The following is a 21,807-nucleotide window of genomic DNA, read 5'->3' as shown; positions in this document are numbered from 1 at the left end:
AATGTTTCCCTTTTTTTGACCACTGATTTTAGTCCCCTTTATTCGGTGACCGTAATGCTCAACAGTGAGTTAACAAATGCTTATGATTTCAGATTTGCAAAGGAGAACATTTAGGTCAGTTGACACCCAAATGCACACAAGGAAAATAAAGACATTTTTTAACTCAACCCCAGCTTTTTTCTAATCCTAATTTCACCCTAACATAACTGGAAAAACTGGCTATAACAGGTAAAATTAATGGGGCAAATCCACTAAAGCCAGCACCATCAAAGCCCTTAAACTATACTTGAAAGACATACATGTAAAGGGATCTCAATCCTCATAAAGAGTAATAATATAGTAGTGTATACATTGAAGAAATGCTAGATAATAGGCACCCTTGCTCTAATCTTCACAAATATTTGACCAAAAAAACCTATACCTGAAAGATAACTAGCTTTTTGTCAGAGTGCTGCTCTATGTAAGGAAGATTGTGAGTGAAGCAATTGTGAGACTAGAGTATTATCTTGAGCATAATTTTAGTGTTCTTTCATAAGAAGAAAAACAATGACTTAGAGCGAAATTCTTATGGCCTTGTTGTAAATAAGTTTCCCACAAGTTTTTTTAGTTTGTAAGCTAGAGAGTTCAAGCTTCCAGAGCTATTCTCCCCATCAGATTTCGATCGGGAAAGAACATTGTGATTGAAGCAGAAGAAAGTCGGGATGGAGCAATTGTGCAGCTAGAGGTGGATGAAATGGAGAGTGTGGTGGAATTAAACAAAATCTCCTCAAGATCTCTTCTGCTATGTCAACTAAAAGGGCTAAGACTCACAAGGATACACATCCACATAGCTAGTTTTTGGTAACAATCCACATAGCTAGTTTAAAAATCTATTCCTATTTCAATTTCAGCTACATTTAAAAAATACTGATGTACCAACAGTAAAACACAGAATAAGTCCTTCAAAAAGACGAAAACCAGCAGATACATTATATGTACTACCAAATATAATTCGAACCATCTGGAAACAAAAGTTCACATGATGCAGAGCTCCTTGGGCATGAGTTCAATTCTTTTCTCATTTCAAGATTTTTCTCATGAGATAGGTAACGGTTACTGGAAATTTTCATGGTACGTAACAATGTTGAATTTTGCATAATAAACTTGGCAAATGTCATCTCACATTTTGTGCCTGTAAGCTCAGTAAGCCAGCATGTCCTGAGCTGTGAAGAAAAGCATTCAGGAATAACATGTGTATTTGGCCAAACCATAGAAGGAGTACGATATAAGTTGTGAAGGACAAAAATTTGAAGTTGAGGGCAATGATTGAGCATATCAAACACCGATTCCCATTTAAGATTGCGTCTAAAGATGAGATCCAGATGAATTAAATTGGGAAATATAGGAATGTCTACATCGCAGAACTGCAAAGAATAATAACAAATTTATCAGAAATATTGATAACATTAACAAACTAAATTGATTACAAAAACATCATTACAAACCTCCTCTATGCGCAGAAACTCTACGTTGTAAAAAATTCTCACGGGCAAATAAAAATCTGTCAACGTGTGACAAAAATCTGCTCGGACCAACTTTGATAAAGTTGTAAAGTTTCTCCCAGATGAAGGGTCATCAACGCAATCAAAAGCTACACTTCTTACTTCCAAAATTTCAAGCAATGGACACCCATTAAGAAGGTCTATAAAATGTTGAGACTTTGAAAATGCAAAGTAGTCCAAATGCAGAGCTTTGAGTGAGGGAAGTTGAACAGATGAAAAATCCTTAAAAGTCACGCATTTTAACTTGAGAACAACAAGGGTTGTGATGCTGAAAATGGAGCAGGGTAAGTCCTGCCCAAAGGCCAAACAATTGAATTGGAGATTCTCAAGTTTTGATGGGTTGGTGAATACCTCGTCTGAGAATGGATGCATCAATAAAGGAAGAGAATGGTCGTAGCAAACGTTTATTCCCATGTCGAGTATATCTATGTTCGACAAAGTCGAGATTGAGAACTGAAAGCCAGAGTGGTCTCCATCTCTTGGACACAAGACTTGTCGCAAAAGCATCTTCAGTAGGAAGGAACGAGAGAATGTGACGGAGAAGATCATCTGATAAATTGCTAATCCTATCATCCATTGTTACTGTAATCTGTCTGTCTGCTCCACACTCAATGTTTGATCGACACTGACTAGGGTTTTTTAAGGTTTGTTCTGTGTTGAATTTATTGGACTTCTAAATCTGGTTTCATGTTTAAACTCATTGGGCTTTTTCAAATTTTAGTTGATATATTTTCTAGGCTTAATCCTCAAATTAGTCCCTGTCTTTGTTTCGCCGTCTGAACCAGGTCCCTGACCGGAAAAATTTGTGGCATCAATCCCTCTTGTTCAAAAATGTTTGGAGCCAGTCCTCGCCGGAGCTCGGAGCTCCGGCGAGGGATGAAGTGGCATGCTGACTGTGTAAATAAATGTGACGTGGCACTTAAAAAAATAAAAAAATAAAAAAATAATATAACTTAATATAATAAACACATAATTAACCCAATTAAACTTAATCTCATCCTAAGTCTAAACCTAAACCTAAACTAACTAAACATTCCTAATTCCCCAGCCAATTTCCCAATTCCTCAATTCATCAGAAAGTGAATGAAATTAGGGTTCATACCCATTTCCCCAATTCCCCATTTCCTGAATCGGGTTCCTCTTCTCTTCTCCTTCTTCTGAATCGCGTTCTCCTCTTCTCTTCTCCTACTTCCTCTTCACACCAGTTCCTCTTCTCTTCTCCTACTTCCTCTTCACACCAGTTCCTCTTCTCTTCTCCCTGAATCGCGTGCGTTCCTGTTGTCTTGAGCCTTGAAGAATGAATTCTTCATCCGCTTCGTCCTCCCGTTCCAGGACAATGTCTGCAAGTGGAAAGGCCAGGTGTCAATGTGGTCTCACTCTCATCATCTACACAGCTGGTACTCGAGAAAACCCAGATAGGAGATTTTTGAGGTGCAGAAGATGGCAAGTAAGTGAATGAATGTATTTAATTGAGGCTTTTTAATCTCATGGTATTCATCTTGTAACCCAATTGCAATGTCTGCTGCAGTTTCCAGATTCTTGTGGTTTCTTTTTCTGGATTGATGAACCACTTATGGGAAGAAATGCAGCTCAGGGAAGGCATGCTCAAGTTGAAAGTGATGCAATGAGTTTAAATTCTGAGATTGGTAATGGTCCTGTCACCTCTGTGCATGTTCTTCCTGATTTGAATAAAAAGATTAACAAACTCAAGAAGAAGCTTGAAGTTGAGAGATTCCAGAAGAAGATTGCATGCTTGTTCACTGTCCTTGCAATGATGGTAGCAGTGTGGAGTTTATGTATTAGAAAGGGTTGAAAAGTTTAGTTGAGGGATGGTAGTATGGAGTATGTAGGCTAAGGAAGTATGGAGTATGCCTGTATCTTGTGTATGGAAGTATGTAGGCTAATGAAGTATTTTGTATATCTATCATGTACTTATTGCAAGGATTCCCTGAAGTTAATGAAAAGAAGAATAGTTGTTGGGCTACTATTGATGTCATTTATTTCTTTTGGTTCACATTGAACTTCATTCATTATACACATTGAATAGGCTCATTGAATAAGATTAAAATGACACAGCAAAAAGAGGCATCTAATTAGAATTAGGTTAACCATCAACAGCAATACATAAGGAGTTAAACTACTCCACTAGTCATTGTTTGAACAAAGATGAAAGGCTAGGATAAAACATAGCCTAAAACATAATCAAAACACTTATAATTCAGCAAGTTGGTGGCCAAAGTAAGTGGTCTACATACACCCATAAATAATACAAAAAAAGTAAGGGGTCGACCATAGTGGCCATGTGGTCCATATTCTACTGCTTCAGAACCATGTGAACCATTAAAAAAGTTTGAAAGATTCCCTTGCTTTTTTCATACACTCAAAAAGCTTTCCCTTCATCCAATGCAAGGTCAAGTTGATTCCCCCATTGCTGTGTCAAGGACAACACTGCACTGTGTTGGTAAAGTTTCTCCATCTTCAATAACTTGGTCTCTTGTGGCTTCTGGAATCTCAGTTGCAACCCTCTCAACAGTACTGGAAGTCTCAATCTCCATCTGAACTTGAAGGACAGAACCAGAAGTGGATGCTCCTCCCTGATTCCCAGTCATGACATATGAAGTAGTAGCTCCTCCATGAGTCCCTGCATAGATCTTATGCCAATTTTCATCCACAGATCTTGGATCTTCCACTACCTTTTCTTTCTGAAATTAAATTCAATTGTTAGCATAATTTTTACCAGTTACTCATTGCATAATTTTACCAGAAAATGAATTATTATAATACCATTTTTCCAGAATTAAGAGGGAGTGAGGCAGTGACATTAGGATTGACAGGCTCCCTTATAACAATCCCAGGAAGAGAGCGGGGCTGAGGCATTACAATTAACTCTGGGATGTTCTTGCATCTTGTTTTATAATGTCCATACTGCTTGCATCTACTGCATTTTTTAAATCCCTTGTTCTGCAGAAATAAACAAGATCCATCATTATAGGTTTCATATTTTTTGAAGCAGTGTTTGAATTAATTACCTTTGGTTTCTTCTGAGCAGTTGTAGGTTGAACTCCATCATCTTGTGCAGTTGAAGGTTGTACTCCATCATCTTGTGCAGTTGTAGCTTGTGTTTCACCTGGTACAGCTTCATCAACTTCTGGTACAACTTCAGATTGCTCTTCTGGAACAGGGTTCTTACATCCTCTCTTGTTGTGCCCATATTGCTTGCACCTACTACACTTCCAAGTTGCACCCCCCCTCTGTAATTTAGTTGGGTTAGGATCATTTTCATATGGGTCTCTCCTCCGCAATTTCTTTGGCCTCCCTGCACTTCTCTTATACATGGGTGGTAGAATGCACACAGGATCATGAGGGGTGACAATCCACTGGTTAGGGCCAGGTAATGGAGTCACATAATTTTCATATGTTGCATTGTAGGCTTCCCTCTTGTAGCAATCATCTACAAATTGTTTAGGATCATTGCCATTGAAAGTAAGTGCAGATGCAGCATGTCTACAAGGAAAGCCATTAAGTTCCCAGAATCTGCAGGTACAGCTCTTATCCTTCAAGCTTATTACATGTCTCTCCAAAGTGATAGTATGTCGAACCTCATACTTTTGAGCACCAACAACCCTAGGGATCCAATTCTTAATGTGATCAACCTCATGTAATATCCTCTTCAATGGCCTAGGCATGATCTGTCCATGATGCTTGTGCAGCTTCTCCATCATCTGTGGAAACCTTCCCATTACATAGGTCCTAATCCACTCCATCATAGTTAAAATAGGCTTGTCCCTAGCCAACATAATTGCTGCATTGAAAGCCTCAGAGAGGTTGTTCATGACCACATCACATCTTGAGTAAAGGCTAAATGCATGTCTGCACCAGCTTGAAGTTGGCTTCTCCATCAACCACTGATAAGCACTTTCATTGGCATCCTTTATCAGAAGCATCTTTTCTTTCCAGGCAGCTTCATATGTAGCCTTGGCAGCACCCATCATCAGATCTCTTAAAAGCACACCACCTCCAAATTTAGTTTTCATATTTGCATAGAGATGTCTCACACATAGTCTATGTTCACTACCATGTAGCATATCTTCTTTGAAAACCTCCATCAAACCCTATGATCACATAAAATTTGGCAAAATCATGACAATTTCTACATTAAGGCAGACCAGTGACCAAGAAAAGCATGACAAAAATCTAGACAAATTATACAAAAGCATGACAAAGAAAGAAAAAAAAAATTACCTTTTGTTGATCTGAGATAAAGACCCATCTTCTTGATCTTTCAGGGTCAATGTCATCCATCAATAGCTCCATAAACCACATCCAACTATCTTTTGTTTCAGACTCAACCACACCAAAGGCTAGTGGGAAGTACTGCTCATTGGCATCTCTAGCAACTGCAGCCAACAAGATTCCTCTATGTTTAGTCTTCAGATGGCATCCATCCAAGCCAATGAATGGCCTACACCCAGCTAGAAACCCTCTCTTACAACCATCCAAGCACATGTAAAATCTGCTGAATCTAGGAAACAAAGTGCTTCTTGGTGATTCAAAATTAATTTTACATGTGTTTCCTGCAGCCCTCTTCCGCAATTCATTGCTAAATCTCCATAGAAGGGTATACTGCATTTCAATGGCTCCCTCAACCTCTTGAATTGCCAGCTGCTTACCCTTCCATGCTCTGTATCTGGTTATACCAGTGCCATGGTTAAATCTGAAGTCATCTACTATTTCATTTGTGCTGATTTTATTCATTGTACTCACTTTATTCAACAGCTTGAGCTTCACCCACCTCACATTAGCTGACTTATTATCAAACACTCTTGCACAATTGTGCTCTCCAACTAGAGTTTTGATTCTGAAAGTCTCTTTATTGCCAACCTTGCTGCATAAGATGACAAATGGACAGCCCTTACTTCTGCACTTTACCCTACACCTTATGCTATCATTTTTCATGTATTCGAATTCTCTGCCATTAGTAACAAAGTGATCATGTAGAGCATCTTTGAACTGTAGTAGTGATGAAAAGTCCATTCCAAGGCTGAATTTGAAATCTTGGCCCATTTTTTCCTTAACAAACTTAGGGAACCTTCTTCTAGGAACATCTTCCACCTCAGAATCAGTTGGCACACTCTCTAGATCCTCACTCTCATAACCTCCTTCAGAATCTGATTCATCCCCAAAAGCTAGACCCATACCTTCTTCACTTCTACTACTAAGCATCTGTTTGATATGCTCATTCAAAAGAGCCTCTGCCTCAGCAAAAGATGTGTTGTCCAATACATCTTCATGCCCTAAGTCTCTTTCTTCATCACTATCCTGAAGCCTTTCTCTTTGCACAGAAACATCACTGTCAGAATTTTCCCCATCTCCATCAATAACTTCAGGAACATTGTTGTCAGGGCTTATGTTCTCAGGACCAACAACAACATCTACCTCAGGGACCTGCTCTGTACCAGGAACATTGTCATTTTCAGGACTTATGTTCTCAGGAGCAACATCTACCTGAGGAACATTGTTGTCAGGACTAGTGTTGACATTCACAGGCAGCTCAACTTCCATCTCATCATCGTCAGAGAGAACCACTAAGGAAGGCTTGCCCAAATATTTTGCTCTAGTCACCACAGCTTGTATACGACTGGACCTTCTCACACATTTCATCTTTGTTGGTAGGACCTTATTCATTTGTGCTGAAACCTTGTTATTTTGTGCTGGTACCTTGTTGTTTTGTGCTGAAACAGTGGGAACAGAGGGAAGCATGGCAATAGTGGGAACATTGCCAACACTAGGTTGCTCTTGTGATAGATTTTCTACAAACAACAAACCTTGACCAAGTGTGCTCGCATATTTAGCAAATTCAAGAGCATCAGCATCAGTTTTGTAATCCCTGAAGACATGTCGTTCAGCATCCTCAGCAGTGACCCACCATAACTTAAACTCCTTGTATCCCATCCCTTTCACAATGGCTACAGTGTCAAAGTAGGACCATATGTCTTCATCTTGATCAAGAAGCTCAATTCGACCACCACCAAAGTAATGCAGGTAAGGGGCGGTCCCAAACAAACCACCATGACGAACAATCAGTGTAAACACCATCCTGCAACTCCAGAGAAGCCAAATAAACATTTATCCCTAAATAGCAACCCTAAACGAAAAAACCCACCCAAACAAACCATAAACCCTGAACCACACAAAACCAAAAGGAAACCCAAAGCCTCCAAGATAACAGCCAGTCGAACAAGCTTGTTCGTATTCGAAGAAGAGAATGTGGCTACTTACTTAGTAATCGAAGACAAAGAGCCTTGTCCTAAACGGTGACCTTCTCGAACGAACAACACCAGCACAGCATAAGGAAGAAGCAGCGAGAGGAAGAATCGGAGAGAGGAAGAATCGGCGAGAGGAAGAGGATTGATTGCAGGGCTCGAAATGGAAGAAGAAGAAAGAACTAGGGTTCTTCACGGTTGATGAATTGGGAAATTGGGGATTGATTTGGGAATTGGGAAATTGGCTGGGGAATTAGGAATGTTTAGTTAGTTTAGGTTTTGGCTGGGGAATTAGGATGAGATTAAGTTTAATTGGGTTAATTATGTGTTTATTATATTAAGTTATATTATTTTTTTATTTTTTTATTTTTTTAAGTGCCACGTCACATTTATTTACACAGTCAGCATGCCACTTCATCCCTCGCCGGAGCTCCGACCTCCGGCGAGGACTGGCTCCAAACATTTTTGAACAAGAGGGATTGATGCCACAAATTTTTCCGGTCAGGGACCTGGTTCAGACGGCGAAACAAAGACAGGGACTAATTTGAGGATTAAGCCTATTTTCTAAGTACCAACTTTTTAATATTTATACCCTGTCAAAAAAAAAACTTTTTAATATTTATACGGCCAAATTAAGAGCAAGTGTCAACATATTCTATATGTGCCTATAAAAAAGAAACATATTCTATCTGTAAGAGTTATCTTTAAGAAGAAAAAAAGTTATCTTCTCTGCGTCTTAAAGATTTAGAGTATCATAAATATATCCGATCAATCTAATCTAATCTAATATCTAATATTATATAGTTTAAGAGTAAATTTTTTTTAAGAGGAAAATGTTTAAGAGTTAAGTTAATCCTATGTGTTAGGGTTTGCCTAATATGCACAAGTTTTTCCTGTGCAAAACCTCGTCCTGGCCTGCTAGTATAGGTCGAGACGGTTAAGTATTTTTTTTTAAATAGAAGAAATTTTTTCTTAAAAGCTTGCCCAAATCTATCCTAAATCACAGTAGGATCCTACCACACGACCTCTTTCTCCATTGTGAAGATGATGAACTTTTTAGGGTTAATCTGTTTGATTGCAGTTTTAGTTTTCAGTTTTTAAAACTGTTTTCATAAACAATTTTTAAAAACATTTTTCAGAAGAAGAAAACAGTTTGAATGACATGTTTTCCAACATTTAGAAAACTGATATCTGAAAACTAAAAAAGAAACTAAAAACATTTTTTAGCTGTTTTTGTTAATTAGTTTTAAAAACTGAAAATTAGAACTGTTTTAAAAAACATGTCGTATCATACATATTTTCAGTTTTAAAAAAATCAAAACTGTTTTGAAAACTACAAACAAATAGACTCTCAGTGTTTCTGGATATCTGTCTTTTTTATTAATTTTATTTTTTGTAGAAATCGTTAAATCTTGGACGGAAAATCAAAACTACAGTCTGCAAACGACAATAAATGTAAGGGACGATAATTGCTAATATTTTTTGTTAAAGACCAAAATCACACATTTGATTAAATTGAGTGACCAAAAGCTCAAGCAAGCCATACAAAATTTATATTTGTTAGTGTTTTGTATGAGTTAATTCTGAGAAGTTATTGATTCGTTTACTTTAGTGATGTAGTTGTATTCTAAAATCATCGGGGGAAAAATTGTAGTTGTATTCTGAATCTGTTGTCATTGGTAATTGTATATCACATTGTTAGCAGCAAAAAACAATTTGATCATCTTTTAGGCTGAATATCTATTTCCAAATTCAGAATTGCTTCGGATCTTCCCCACCAAACTCTATTGTCCTTTGGATGTCATTGCTGAGGATCTAGAAACTCACAGCAAAAGTGGTGGCATTGTGTGTTGTGGCATTGTGTGATCCTATGAGTAAACTTTCGATCTTGACAACCTTGTCTCCATAATAAGTAAAAAAAAAAAAACAAAGAGCATTTCAATTTTACAACCGTTACTTGAAGAACTATGCAATTTTTTCTACTTAGAAAGTATATTATAAGTTGCAATTGCTTATCTTGAATAAATTGATTTGAAACCTTCAAACTCCTCTATTTGTGCTCCTAGATTTTGAATGTGATTTGAAATGTAAAGTGATGATTGAAAAAATCAAAGTTTTACGCTGAGCTTCAATTTAATTGAGCTTGCTCAATTTCTTAAACAAGCAGGTGGAATTATTGTTAGGTTATTGGTGGCAGTTTGAACTAGAAGTTTCGGTTTGAATTTAGGGATAAAAAATTAACTGATCCAAAAAAATGAGATTTACATTGGTTTGGATTGAATTCGTTATTTTTCATTTACTAATTGAACATTTCCAAATTGAATTAAATCAATTTAAATTGCATTAGTTGGTTTAGCATTTTTCTTTCCTTTGCATAAAAAACAAAGATGTGTGATGTTGTTCCCTTTGTCCCTAGATTCACTGGACGAGGAGATGATTAATATGAAGGAGGGCAAAGTTGGTGGAGCATGTGAGCTCCCGACCACAAAAGAATGAGTTGATCAGGTGTAAGGTTGAATTTGATTTTAACTTCAGCAAACCTGATGAAAGCCAACTTTTAACCAAATAGCTAATTAAAGAAGGGATAGGGGTAACTTAATTAGGATTATTATTTGTTTGGGATACCATCGCCTAAATAAGAAAGTTCTAAGATATACGATATGGCTATTTTCTTTCAAATATTGTTATATATTTACTTTAATTTATTATTTAGCATTTACTTCAGATCAACTTATCTTAACATAATTATCTCATTAAAATTCATCTATTATCGGCTTCGAGTTTACGATCAGATTGAGTTATAAACTTAGTCCGATCTACATAAATAATTAAGTTAAGGTTAGGTAAAAACTGTAATATCCTGTTCGACGAACATTGTTACTAGATGGCATGAAGGGATAAATAGAGTGAAAAATATAGGGGGACGACTGGCATTTAAGGGGTTACAAAGCCAAAATGAACAAGACGAAAGAGAGGATTTTCCATGATACCCACTTCTCACTATCCCTTCTCTTATTTTCTCCTCTGCCAATCAATGAAACAATCACGCTTCACAATATTTCTTCTCATGTTTACTCATAATATACCAAGGACATGTAAGTGAATATTTGGGATAGACTTTTCCAAAAAAAATGATTGCTGACTGGTTCATCAAACTAAGGTACTTAAGTTTATGTAAGTATTCCACATATAATAATACTACCTAATAGTATTGTATTCAACAAATTTTGTAAATGAAGTAATCACTGAAGATTGAATATGAAAAAAGAGAAGAAAAAAACACTCGTTGCTTATTGACATAGGGTGCATTTAAGGCAATAAGCTTCTATCACAGAAACACTTGTTCAAAGTTAATTCGATAAAATTATTGAAATAAACTCAAAAATAGCTTATATGGAGGTATAATAACATATTCGTAAGTTAATCTGGTAGCTTATGTCATAAGCTTTTTTCATGAGTTTATAACATGCACATAAGCACTTGTAATATAAGATAAGCTCAAATAAACTATTCCAAACACTCATTAAGCATCTCTTCATTTATGTATACATGCTCTAAATTCATGTTGCTATTCAGCTGTTTACAAGGACAAGATAAAAGATGTACATTACCATATTGAGTTCATTGATATCTTTATCTTATAGATACATTGTTCACCACATTGCAATAGGAGTCAATCAAGAATTTCCATTAGCTGCTGCTATTGCAGGACTTGTCTTCCTCCTCCTCTCACTAAAGCTACGACATGAAGTCAAGCTTGGAAGGCACCACTGCGCCGACTTAACTGACTTCTCTCTGATAGATGCATGATCATCACCATTCAAGGTTCTTTCACTGCTACATGCAGAGTTGCCAACTGAGATATAAGGGGTGCTGTGTGCAGACTTAGGAAGAATGTCATTTATGATTGGTTTTGCTTCTTTCTTTTCATCGCTGGAAGTTTTCCCAGCAACATCATCATTTGGATCTTCTCTGACGCTTTCTCGAAAAAGTTCCAACAATTTCTTTTTCTTTTCTGTTGGAGATGGTTCGGCTGAAGTACCAGGTGTTATCTGCACAGAAGGGGTTTTATTCCCAAAAGTGTGGTGCACTGGAGTGGAGCCACGAGATGGCGTAAACTCTGGATAAAAACAGAAATTTGTAAGTCAATCGAAGGAAGAAGAGCCATTAAAATACATTGAACAGAGATAGACTTCAGCGATACGAAAATAAATATCTATCATCTATGATAGTTCTTGTATGGGTTCTGCATTCTTCACAAAAGTGCATTGAAAAAATGTTGCTTAAGTTATTATGTGCATGAATATTATATATCATAAACCTTTCATCCAAGATAGAATTATGTTTCATTATAATTCTCCCCTACAGAAGTTTTGAACTAATGCAAAGTGTGATCCTACTCATTTTTGAGAACTTAACTGTGATATCATATAACAGAATGGCTTGTGTGCAAATTAAGATTTTCCAGCAGAAAACTACAAAATGAAAAAGCATTGCAAGGAAAACTTACCACCATTGACACTATAGAAATCATCATCACAATCCGAGTCTAACCAGACCTTGGACTCAAAAAACACTTCCTCTTTGCTACCTGTACAAGAGTCCAAGTTCAGAAAATCGTTTCAGAAAAATTGGCATAGAAACATTACCATCAGTTAGTGACAGTAAAATATATAAGACATATGAAGGGATAACTTTGATTGATAAGCTTCTTGATTCAGCAATATTACAAGTAAGCGGAGAGAAAAGACAAAAACTCTTATTATTGACCATTTTACTGATTGATGTTTGATAAGTATTTAGTTCATAAGGACAAAGCAAATTGTGCCATGTCATTTAAAAACTACCCCCTTAAGGTTATGATTGACATATTCATGTTTTCTTTAATTGGCATGACACAGTTTGATTGGTGAGACAGAGAAGGGGACACTGGCAAAAGATGTTAATTCTGTTGGAAGGGGGTGTCAGACAACTTGGATTCAACTACTTGTTATTAGTCAAAATTATAACACACAGAGACTCACTCAGTGTAAACAAGCACTTCAACCAATTTTAGACAAACAATGAGTCTATTTTCGTTCGAGTACTCGGAAGACCCAACACAACATAAAATAATTAAGGAGCAATGAATGTTAGGACAGGTAAGAAAAGATGGATTACAGCATTTGGATAGGCCTTGTTTACCTGTAGGAAATCATAAATTAGAGTCACAATGCACCACCAACACAATTTAATTTTAATCACTGTTATTAAATAGCAAATTGTCTTGTATTCAATTCAAGGTATTGAAAGCTCTTGTACTCTTCCTAAGTAATTACTTACTCTAATGTGATCCTCCCTTTGTGGTCCATAAGATGAAAAAGACAGCAAACATGCATAATAGTCAGTTAGTTAATTACAGATAGAGGTACTTCCATCACTATGGTACTTAAACTACTGGACCCTAAAAGGATAAGAGATCCAAAAGGAAGGGACCATGGTCACTTATAGGCAATTAGGCTCTACCAATAACAGTTAATACAGTAACTGTCACAAAAGTCTCCATCACATGAAACTAAAATCACAATAAATAGCAACCAAAGATATCATCAATTCAGCTACCACTTAGTCACTCAAATAACCATGGTGCATTATGATATTCAACTATCTATGTCCTAAGCACACATTTCAGATCTGTAAATGTTGTCTGTGAATGTTGAACCTAACCCTTCACCCAAATAGGATGTGGTAAGTTACAGATTTGGATTTCCTGCTGTAAAAATTCCCTAAAGTCATCATAGCTTCATAGCTTTCCTATCTTCAGACGGTTCAAATTTAAAGAGATCAATTTTATTTGTATGATTGTCATTTTAAATCTCACCAATCCGATCTTGATCCGACGGATATCAAACTATGACTGAGTGACTTTAGGAGCTTTTGACTGCAGGAATTACGGATCCGGTAAGAAACACGGAGTTTATCTTCTAAACCTCTATCATCCCCCCAACCCCCCAAACCAGCACATAGAGAGAGATTGCCCAAATTGCAAAACAAGAACTTCAAGGACACTCAGGGCATTATTTTGCCATATTTTAAAGCAATCATCTATATAATGGATTCCTTGCTTGAAAATTAGTCTACAAGAAATTTCATATTGATAAAAGTTACCATCAAAGATATGGAAGAAGGAGGACCCATTCCCTATGTATATTGAATTAAAACAAACAACATAACAACAAATTGACCCCCCTCTAAAATTAGTCATAATCTATCCATAATTCAACATATTCCTGTCCATCCTGTCCCTTCAATTTCTACCTCCCACACACATCATCAGACAATTACCTTTTATTCACTAGAAAATATCTTACCCAAAAATATACCAAATAAAGATAAATATTCCAGAGACTGTACAAAGAAAGAAAATTCATCATCATCTCCATATTCACATGGAATAAAAAAAGCATCATGGAGCTCAAGAAGCAACAACAGCATAATTGCAAACAAATAGTTACTGTTAAAGGCAGTAAGAATGACTGTAAGATTAAATAAGCAAGATCATTTTCTACCACCTGTAGGTGTATTATACCAAAGCAATAATCATATGCAAGCACACCAGAAAGTTAATTAAAAATCAGATTAGATCAATCTAAAAGGAATTGAGATAATCATTATATGCAAATTTAATTAAAATACCAAAATAACAGGGAAAGAACTTCAAGAATGAAGAATAACAGATAAACAAATATTGAGAGACCCCACAACACTTGAGATCACTCATCCAAAGAACCCAAAAATAGAAAGAAACTTAACAGTTAAGACTCAGTTCTGATAACAAATATATCAATAAAAATATGATCTTTATATGATGATGATAAGTGAAAATGAAATTTTTTTGAAGCAAGGAAGAACCCAGAAGGACCCTACCATTGATGATGGTGGTTGACCGAGAAGGTGGCGACTGAGAGTTGAGAAAGTTTCCATTTTTGGGTTTTTCTTTGATGGGTGTTGGAGGAATCACAAGCTTGTCAGTTTTGGAACAAAATGAAAGACCCAGATGCTTCATGTTGGTTTCTTGGTTTCTGTGAACGGAAGAACATGAACCCATATCAGCAAAATATCATACAGACAGTCACTTCTTCATCATCAAGGTTCAAGGACTCTGCAGCTTAAATAAAGGTTCATGCTATGCACTGCACAGAAGAAGAAGAGACAGAGTGGAGTGGAAGTGAGAGAGAGAAGAGAAAGGAGAAGAGGGTGTTTTGACGTTATGGCAAAGTTGTGGGAAAAAATGCGTTGATAAGAAAAGTTAAACGCCAATGGAAGAGGAAAGTAAAGAGAGAATGAGTGAAAGTATGAGAGGATTGGCCTTCAAGGGAAAGAGAAGTGGGTAGATGATAAATGCTAATAATGCTGACACCCTTTCTGTTTACTGTTTTTCTCTCTTATCAGTTAAATGCCCTTTATTTATTTATTTTGTCAACATTACGAAAAGTGTGGTAGAACCGAGAAAAAACATCTTTAGTGTGTGTTTGGTTTCAAAACTGGAGATGTCAAACGTTAATCCAGAAATCCAAAAGCAACTATTTCTTGCTTCTGAAAACGTGGATCGAGGCCAAACGTGAATCCTGGATGAGTTTTCCAAACACACACTTAGACAGTCGAGTAGGGTGGATCAGTTGGGTTAGAAAGACTAGAAGAAACTCATTCTCAGGTATGAGAGCCATGAAATTTCTCTGTGGAGAATTGTCTACTAGATGTGATTTTATAACACACAAGAGTATTCAAACTCTACACTTATGGATAAATGAAAGTTAAACTCGAAACATATGATAAATTGTGTCAACTTGTCAACTCAAAGTTAACGCTAAATGTTCGTTTTGTTTATGGTTGGAAAACATGAAAAGAGAAAAATAACGCATAAAGGGGTGCTGGTTCACTTTTTTTTTTTGAGGTCGGTTCACATTGTTAAACACACATCAAGTAACTTTTTTCACAAAAGATTTTTATTTTCTGAGAAGTGTTATTTTTTCATTTTTTATATTTGACTCTAGATTTGTATACTTGTGAATTGTCCCTGATCTAAGAATGGAAATAATGTGTTGATTGCATTCTTCATGGCATGTTATGTTAAACATTAAACAAGGTATGTGTGGTGTCTCATCTCGTGAGTGAGTAATGAATCATGAGTCATGACTGCATCCTTTGCTGTGTATAGTTATAATGCTACCATACTATATCGTATGTGGACTGGGGCCCCACTGCCACATGAAAATGAAAGGTTTGTCTCGAGTTGGAATTTGGACAGGTCAAGAAGCATGTTTAGGGACTCTAATTTTTTATGTAATACCATAGTACTATATCGTATGTTTAACAAGTATTTATGCTTTATTTGGAAGAGAAAGATATAAGTGTTTGAAAAAATAAAGATAAGTTTTTTTTTTAAATAAATAAATAAAGATAAGTAGAGAAAAAAAGTAAATCATGTAATTTGTATAATAAGAGAGAACTATAAGAGAAGGAGAAGAGAAAAAATGATGTTAATACTCTCTCCACTAATTTGGTTGTACAATTCCTCAACAAAAAAAAAACTAATTTGGTTGTACAACGAGAGAAAGTTTCTTTTATGCAAAATGAATTTTATAATAAATATAATAATTAATGATAAAAAAATAAAAAAGAGAAACTGAGTAAAAATCACACATTCTCTCCTACTTTCTCATTAACTTGCACAAATAATAAAAATGTTGTGTTAGAATTAACTATGAGAAAATAAAAAATGATCCAAACATACTATTATTTTTTGAGTACATGTGAATCGAATTTTGTGCAAATCATAAAACTAAATATGTCTCTGAGGGTTAGCTCAAGTGGTAAGAGCTAGGGGACATAAGGGTGGGGAGGGGAAGGTACTTGGTTCGAATCCTGGAAGGGAACTTTGAAGGGATTTTCTAACTTACTAACAACTAACCACTAACATTTGCCTATTAAAAAAAAAACTAAATATGTCCTTAGATTGTAGTTTCTATTCAAAATTGATAATGAGCACTTTATTGTGAAACTAGTATAGTGGTAATTGAATTTGACCTTACACAACTTTGATATATCAACATCCATTTCCTTTTCCACCTATTTTCATAATATTTCATATTTTTCTTTTCCTTTCATATCATTAACACTTTGTTTTTCCAACTATATGTTCTAAACATGAAGAAATCAACTAAGGAGCCACTTTTATGATTTTACCATTATAAGCTTTATTTATATTTTATAAATTAATAATAATTATAAATAATATTGATAAATATTAATGATAATTTATGATAATTAACATTTGACTATAATTTTAAAATATTTTTATTAAGTTAATATCATTTTTATTTTTCCTTTAAGGATATTTATATCATTTTATAAATATATCTTTATACTTTATATCACTTTCTCTCTAATCAAACAACTTAAAAATTATCTCATTTTTTTCTCTCTTTTTTTGCTTTCTCTTTCTTTCTTCTCATTTTCTGTTCTCTTACTCTTCTTCTACATGCCAAACAAACCATAAATATATATTTTTTATTTTTCTCTCATACTCTTATATTTCGGTATTTCCATTAGGCGCGCGGATGGAAAGAGTGTAAAATTATTTTTCTATACCTTTGATTCTTTGAACACATTTAATTGGTGACCCAAAAATCAGAGGCGGCTACATCGATCAAAGTCAGCCACCAAATAACTTTTTTCTTGGTGCAGCCACATGAAAAGCGGATTAGAATATAGTAGTAAGATTATAACTATATCTCAAATCATGCATACATCATGTTGAAATAATGTGCAGAATACATATATGATGTGGATTCTAAATTCCCTCTCTCATGTATGATGAATGTGTTGGTGCAATCAACTGTAATTGCATCTGATGCGAAACTCTTTTATTCACAGACATGATTGCACATAAGTCTTTGTATTTAATTATACTGTTGGCTTAACACTTATCAATTTACACATCAAGTAGTTTATTACTAACAAACTCACCAACTTCCGAACTAACTCAGTACAACATACTCCCTTAATTCAAACTATCTAAATGACACAACTCCAAGTTCCCTTCTCAGATTCACAAATTGATTTGGTTCACAGCCTTGGTCAAAATATAAAAGCTACTTGTTCTGCAATTGGATAGTTTACTAATGTCAATTTCCATTTCTTTGCATGTTCTGTAATAAAGTGGAAGTGTGTCTCTATGTTCTTGCTTCTTACATGTAAGATTGGAATTTTGGCAATATTTATAGCAGACTTATTGTTGGGAAAATTGAACCGAAGCTACATGAATAGAACCTGCAACAACAAAACAAGCTGACTTGCGAAAATCGATTCATTGTCCTTCAAGGTTTTATTTTGGTACACCCATAACACCTTTTCAGGATTAAACAGCTTCCTCCGGTGATGTCGGGTAATAGAATTGGTGAGAAACAAAATAAAATTGTGATTGCTCAGGAACTGGAACAGGTAAGGGATATAGAGGAGAGGCTCTGAGAAAAGGGATGCTCTTGCTGTGTGAATTTCGGGTGATAAAAATTAGGCTTGAAAGTTTCAAGGTATTCTAGCACAGTCAACAATGACGGAGAAACCAATGTTAGACGGTGATGGACGGTGCACATGTGAAAAATGAGGGTTTTTAGATAAGCTTCACAAGGGCAAAAATAAAATCAGCAAAAAGCCAGCAAGGCCCATTATCGTGCGCACAGGGGGAAATCCACCAATTTCCACTGTATTGAGCCCATGAGGCCCAATCTCATGCACGCGAGCCTAAGCCCTTTGTTATGCTCTTTACCATCACAATGGGAAGCTAGATATATAAACATTTGAAAGTTTGGTGAGCTAGGCAATGTGGGACTTGAAGCTATTCAAATATCTCAAATTTTCCAACAACCCCCCACATATTTCAAAAGTTTCAAGAAAGGGTTTAAGAGAAGATTTCCTGGGCAGTCACCGAGAGTGCAATTTTTCGAATCTGGTGCCTTTCGAGCTATGAACCAGACCTAGATAAATAAGACTTAACACACAAGTGAATTGGTGGAGCAAGCTCTATGAACCCAAGACGCTTTGGTGTGTGCTAGAGGCCTTACTAATTATCACACCCCCAGATTTTCTCATCGTTGTCGTTGTGGTGCGCTAAACAGCTATGCACTTGTCTGGTATTCTTTGAGTGCTCTAGAGATTAGCCAAATCTCATGCAAGCGCCTCCACTTGACACTCGTATAGGTGATTCCATCAAGTATATGTCGCACTTTATATACCACCCATAAGGGTTATGAAAATCATTAAAAGCTTTAGAGCTTATCCTCTCTAGATGCATCACAACACTTACACCCTAGGAATGAACTATACCATAAAATATTTAGTGATGTCAGATCAATATTAATAACTTGTTCTTCCCATATGAACCTTCTTCATGGGATCTCCAATCACAAAGGTTGGGTTACCATTATTCACGGATTCCAATTGGCTCAAGTCTCATTCCTCTCGATGTATCAATGATCAATTTTCTACCCAAGGGTTTAGTCAGAGGGTCGGCCAAATTTACCTCAAATTTTACATAATCTTTATATGTAGATGACTCCATCTCTCAGCAGCTGCTTTACCACATTGTGTCTTAATCAAACATATCGATTCTTTCCATTATATGTTTTGTTTTTAGCAATTGCAATTTCAGATTGGTTATCACAATGCATTGACACCGATGGTCTGGGTTTCATTCCCAAAGAAAATTAGCTAGTAAAATTTTCAACCCCTCGGCTTCACTACCAGCCAATTACAGAGCTACAAACTCTGATTCCATAGTGGATCTAGCAATAATAGATTGCTTTGTTGATTTCTAAGAACCCGCACCACCACCAAGTGTAAATATATAACCACTAGTGGATTTCTTCTCGTCTGAATCCGAGATCCAATTAGCATCACTGTATCCTTCGAGTACAACGGAAAATCTACTATATTTGATATCATAATCCTTATTGGGCTATGAGTATATATACCTGCTCAATCTGCTAACAACATATGCTATATCTGGTCGGAAAAAGTTCATCAGATATAGCAAGCTCCCAATAATTTTAGCATATTTCGATTGAGAAACAAGGTCTCATTTATATATCTTCATTTGAGTATTAGAATCATAAGGGGTACTCACAAGTTTTACATCATAATAACCAAACTTCCTAAGAAGTTTTTCCACATAGTGTTCTTGGGATAGTATGATACTATTTCCCTTCCTTGTGATTTTAACTCGCAATATAACACTTGTTTCACCCATATCATTCATGTCAAATTTTGACGAGAGATTTTTATTTTGTCTTAATTACAATTTCAATGCAAGTACCAAAAAAGCATATCATTTACATAAAAAAAATAATAACACATTCACTATCTAAAGATTTAACATATACACATTTATCAACATCGAAAGGAACGAAAACCAACTAAGGGTATGTAGGTGATGGCTTTCTGTGTGTCTAAAAGTTAGGTGTTGCAAGTCCAATTTGTGTTCATATGAGCCTACAAAGTTATTTAGAATTAGTTTATTTACTATCTAAAATCAATGTAAAATAACTATTATTTCCAACTTACAATAATATAAAATTCATTTTTCTAGAAAAGTTAGAAAGTTGATTTTAAAATATAATATTTATTTTAAATCTAATAAATTAAATTTGACTAAATTAGTCATAAAAGAAATACATATACAATTATACATTATTGATATTGACGTGGATTTTGACTTATATATATATATGGTATCATAATCGAGATATTATATGAATTGACAGGTAAATCGTTCACTTATACTAGTCTGAATTTTATATTTTTGTTCTATGAATTTAAAAGTTTTAAATCATATGAGAAGTCACATTCAATAATTTTACTCATAATGTGAGAATACTACAAAATATTGATCAAAAGAATTGTTGCGCCATCATTAGAGGGTCGGCAAGCATGTCGCGGGCTAGTATCTTCTTGTGGCAATTAGTCCAAATACGTGTTAAGCATCAAAAGAGTTGATACAAATTTGTCACTTTCTTGGCTTATCTCCTTAATTAATTGACCATGATTTGACAAATATTAGCTATATAATATTCTCCTACTAAGTTATTTTATTTACATTGTCTATATATAGGTTACACTTACAACTTGAGATAAATATCAACGTCTACACCGGTATTAAGGGCTTTTCATATTAGAGCAAAGCTTCAAAATTTGGACACTAATTACAATAGTATAACTCTAGCATATTAAGTAGAATGAGGGGTACTTCTACTTTTTTAGACATGAGCATAACACAAGGCACTGTGTGAGAATCAGAAACTCATGGGTTGGAGGGTGAGGGATTCGTTGCCCATAAGCAATAAAGAAGTTTGAGTGATGTGATCCCACTTCAAATCATTGTAGGTGCTTACTCAAACACCACGAAATCCAAGTGCTAAATTCCAAATTAACAAGAATAAAAGCTAAGATTATTATGGTATTAATTGGTGGTGTGGGACAAGCCCGGTTGCTATGCTTTTTGTTTCTCACCGACCCACTAGCGTGTCTTCGTCTGGTGGTGAATTGGTGATTAATTCAAGTTTCCCCATTCAACAAATAATTGTGATTCTCAGATATTGTTGTCTCAGAAATTGAACTAATTTGAGCACTTTTTATCTTGGAAGAATATTTAAATAGTAAAATGAGTAATACATATACGCATGAATTATTTCTTTACTTCATCTGAAAACTGACAAAACTATTAGAACTAGCTAATAAACAAAGAGTCCTTAAGGACTAGCGTTTCAACATCTGGAGGAGAATCTTTCAAGAAGCAAACGTCCACCAAAGTTGATCGAACTCCTATCTTAGCGAGGGCATCTGCCGGCCTATTGCATTCTCGACTGACTACCTGCAAGCTTAAGCTTCAATTCCTGGATATACGCATGAATTATGAATATGAATCATGATTAAAAGTGGAATCTCAAAGAAGTCTTTATGTAAAACTT

At 35.5% G+C, this 21,807-nt stretch overlaps 4 protein-coding genes across 4 annotated transcripts; 1 reads left to right on the top strand and 3 right to left on the bottom strand.

Moving 5' to 3' along the window:
* Positions 1-312: 312 nt before the first annotated feature.
* Positions 313-2,188, bottom strand: LOC130729686 (putative F-box/FBD/LRR-repeat protein At4g13965). Its single transcript, XM_057581505.1, has 2 exons — positions 1,485-2,188; positions 313-1,403 (listed from the first exon to the last, which is right to left on the bottom strand). The coding sequence occupies exons 1-2, from the start codon at positions 2,112-2,114 to the stop codon at positions 978-980; spliced, it is 1,056 nt and encodes a 351-aa protein (XP_057437488.1). The 5' UTR covers positions 2,115-2,188; the 3' UTR covers positions 313-977.
* Positions 2,189-2,257: 69 nt separating this feature from the next.
* On the top strand, positions 2,258-3,952 carry LOC130729687 (uncharacterized). Its single transcript, XM_057581506.1, has 2 exons — positions 2,258-2,988; positions 3,070-3,952. The coding sequence occupies exons 1-2, from the start codon at positions 2,839-2,841 to the stop codon at positions 3,352-3,354; spliced, it is 435 nt and encodes a 144-aa protein (XP_057437489.1). The 5' UTR covers positions 2,258-2,838; the 3' UTR covers positions 3,355-3,952.
* On the bottom strand, positions 3,953-8,355 carry LOC130729684 (uncharacterized). The gene is made up of 4 exons (XM_057581504.1): positions 5,784-8,355; positions 4,571-5,653; positions 4,326-4,502; positions 3,953-4,243 (listed from the first exon to the last, which is right to left on the bottom strand). The coding sequence occupies exons 1-4, from the start codon at positions 7,665-7,667 to the stop codon at positions 3,953-3,955; spliced, it is 3,435 nt and encodes a 1,144-aa protein (XP_057437487.1). The 5' UTR covers positions 7,668-8,355.
* Positions 8,356-11,312: 2,957 nt separating this feature from the next.
* LOC130729683 (uncharacterized protein At3g27210) lies at positions 11,313-15,198 on the bottom strand. Its single transcript, XM_057581503.1, has 3 exons — positions 14,711-15,198; positions 12,315-12,395; positions 11,313-11,924 (listed from the first exon to the last, which is right to left on the bottom strand). The coding sequence occupies exons 1-3, from the start codon at positions 14,889-14,891 to the stop codon at positions 11,482-11,484; spliced, it is 705 nt and encodes a 234-aa protein (XP_057437486.1). The 5' UTR covers positions 14,892-15,198; the 3' UTR covers positions 11,313-11,481.
* Between the last annotated feature and the right edge of the window lie 6,609 nt (positions 15,199-21,807).

The sequence above is a fragment of the Lotus japonicus genome, chromosome 1, assembly GCF_012489685.1.
Source record: "Lotus japonicus ecotype B-129 chromosome 1, LjGifu_v1.2".
Lineage (NCBI taxonomy): Eukaryota > Viridiplantae > Streptophyta > Magnoliopsida > Fabales > Fabaceae > Lotus > Lotus japonicus.
This window is presented reverse-complemented; position numbering and strand designations above follow the sequence as displayed.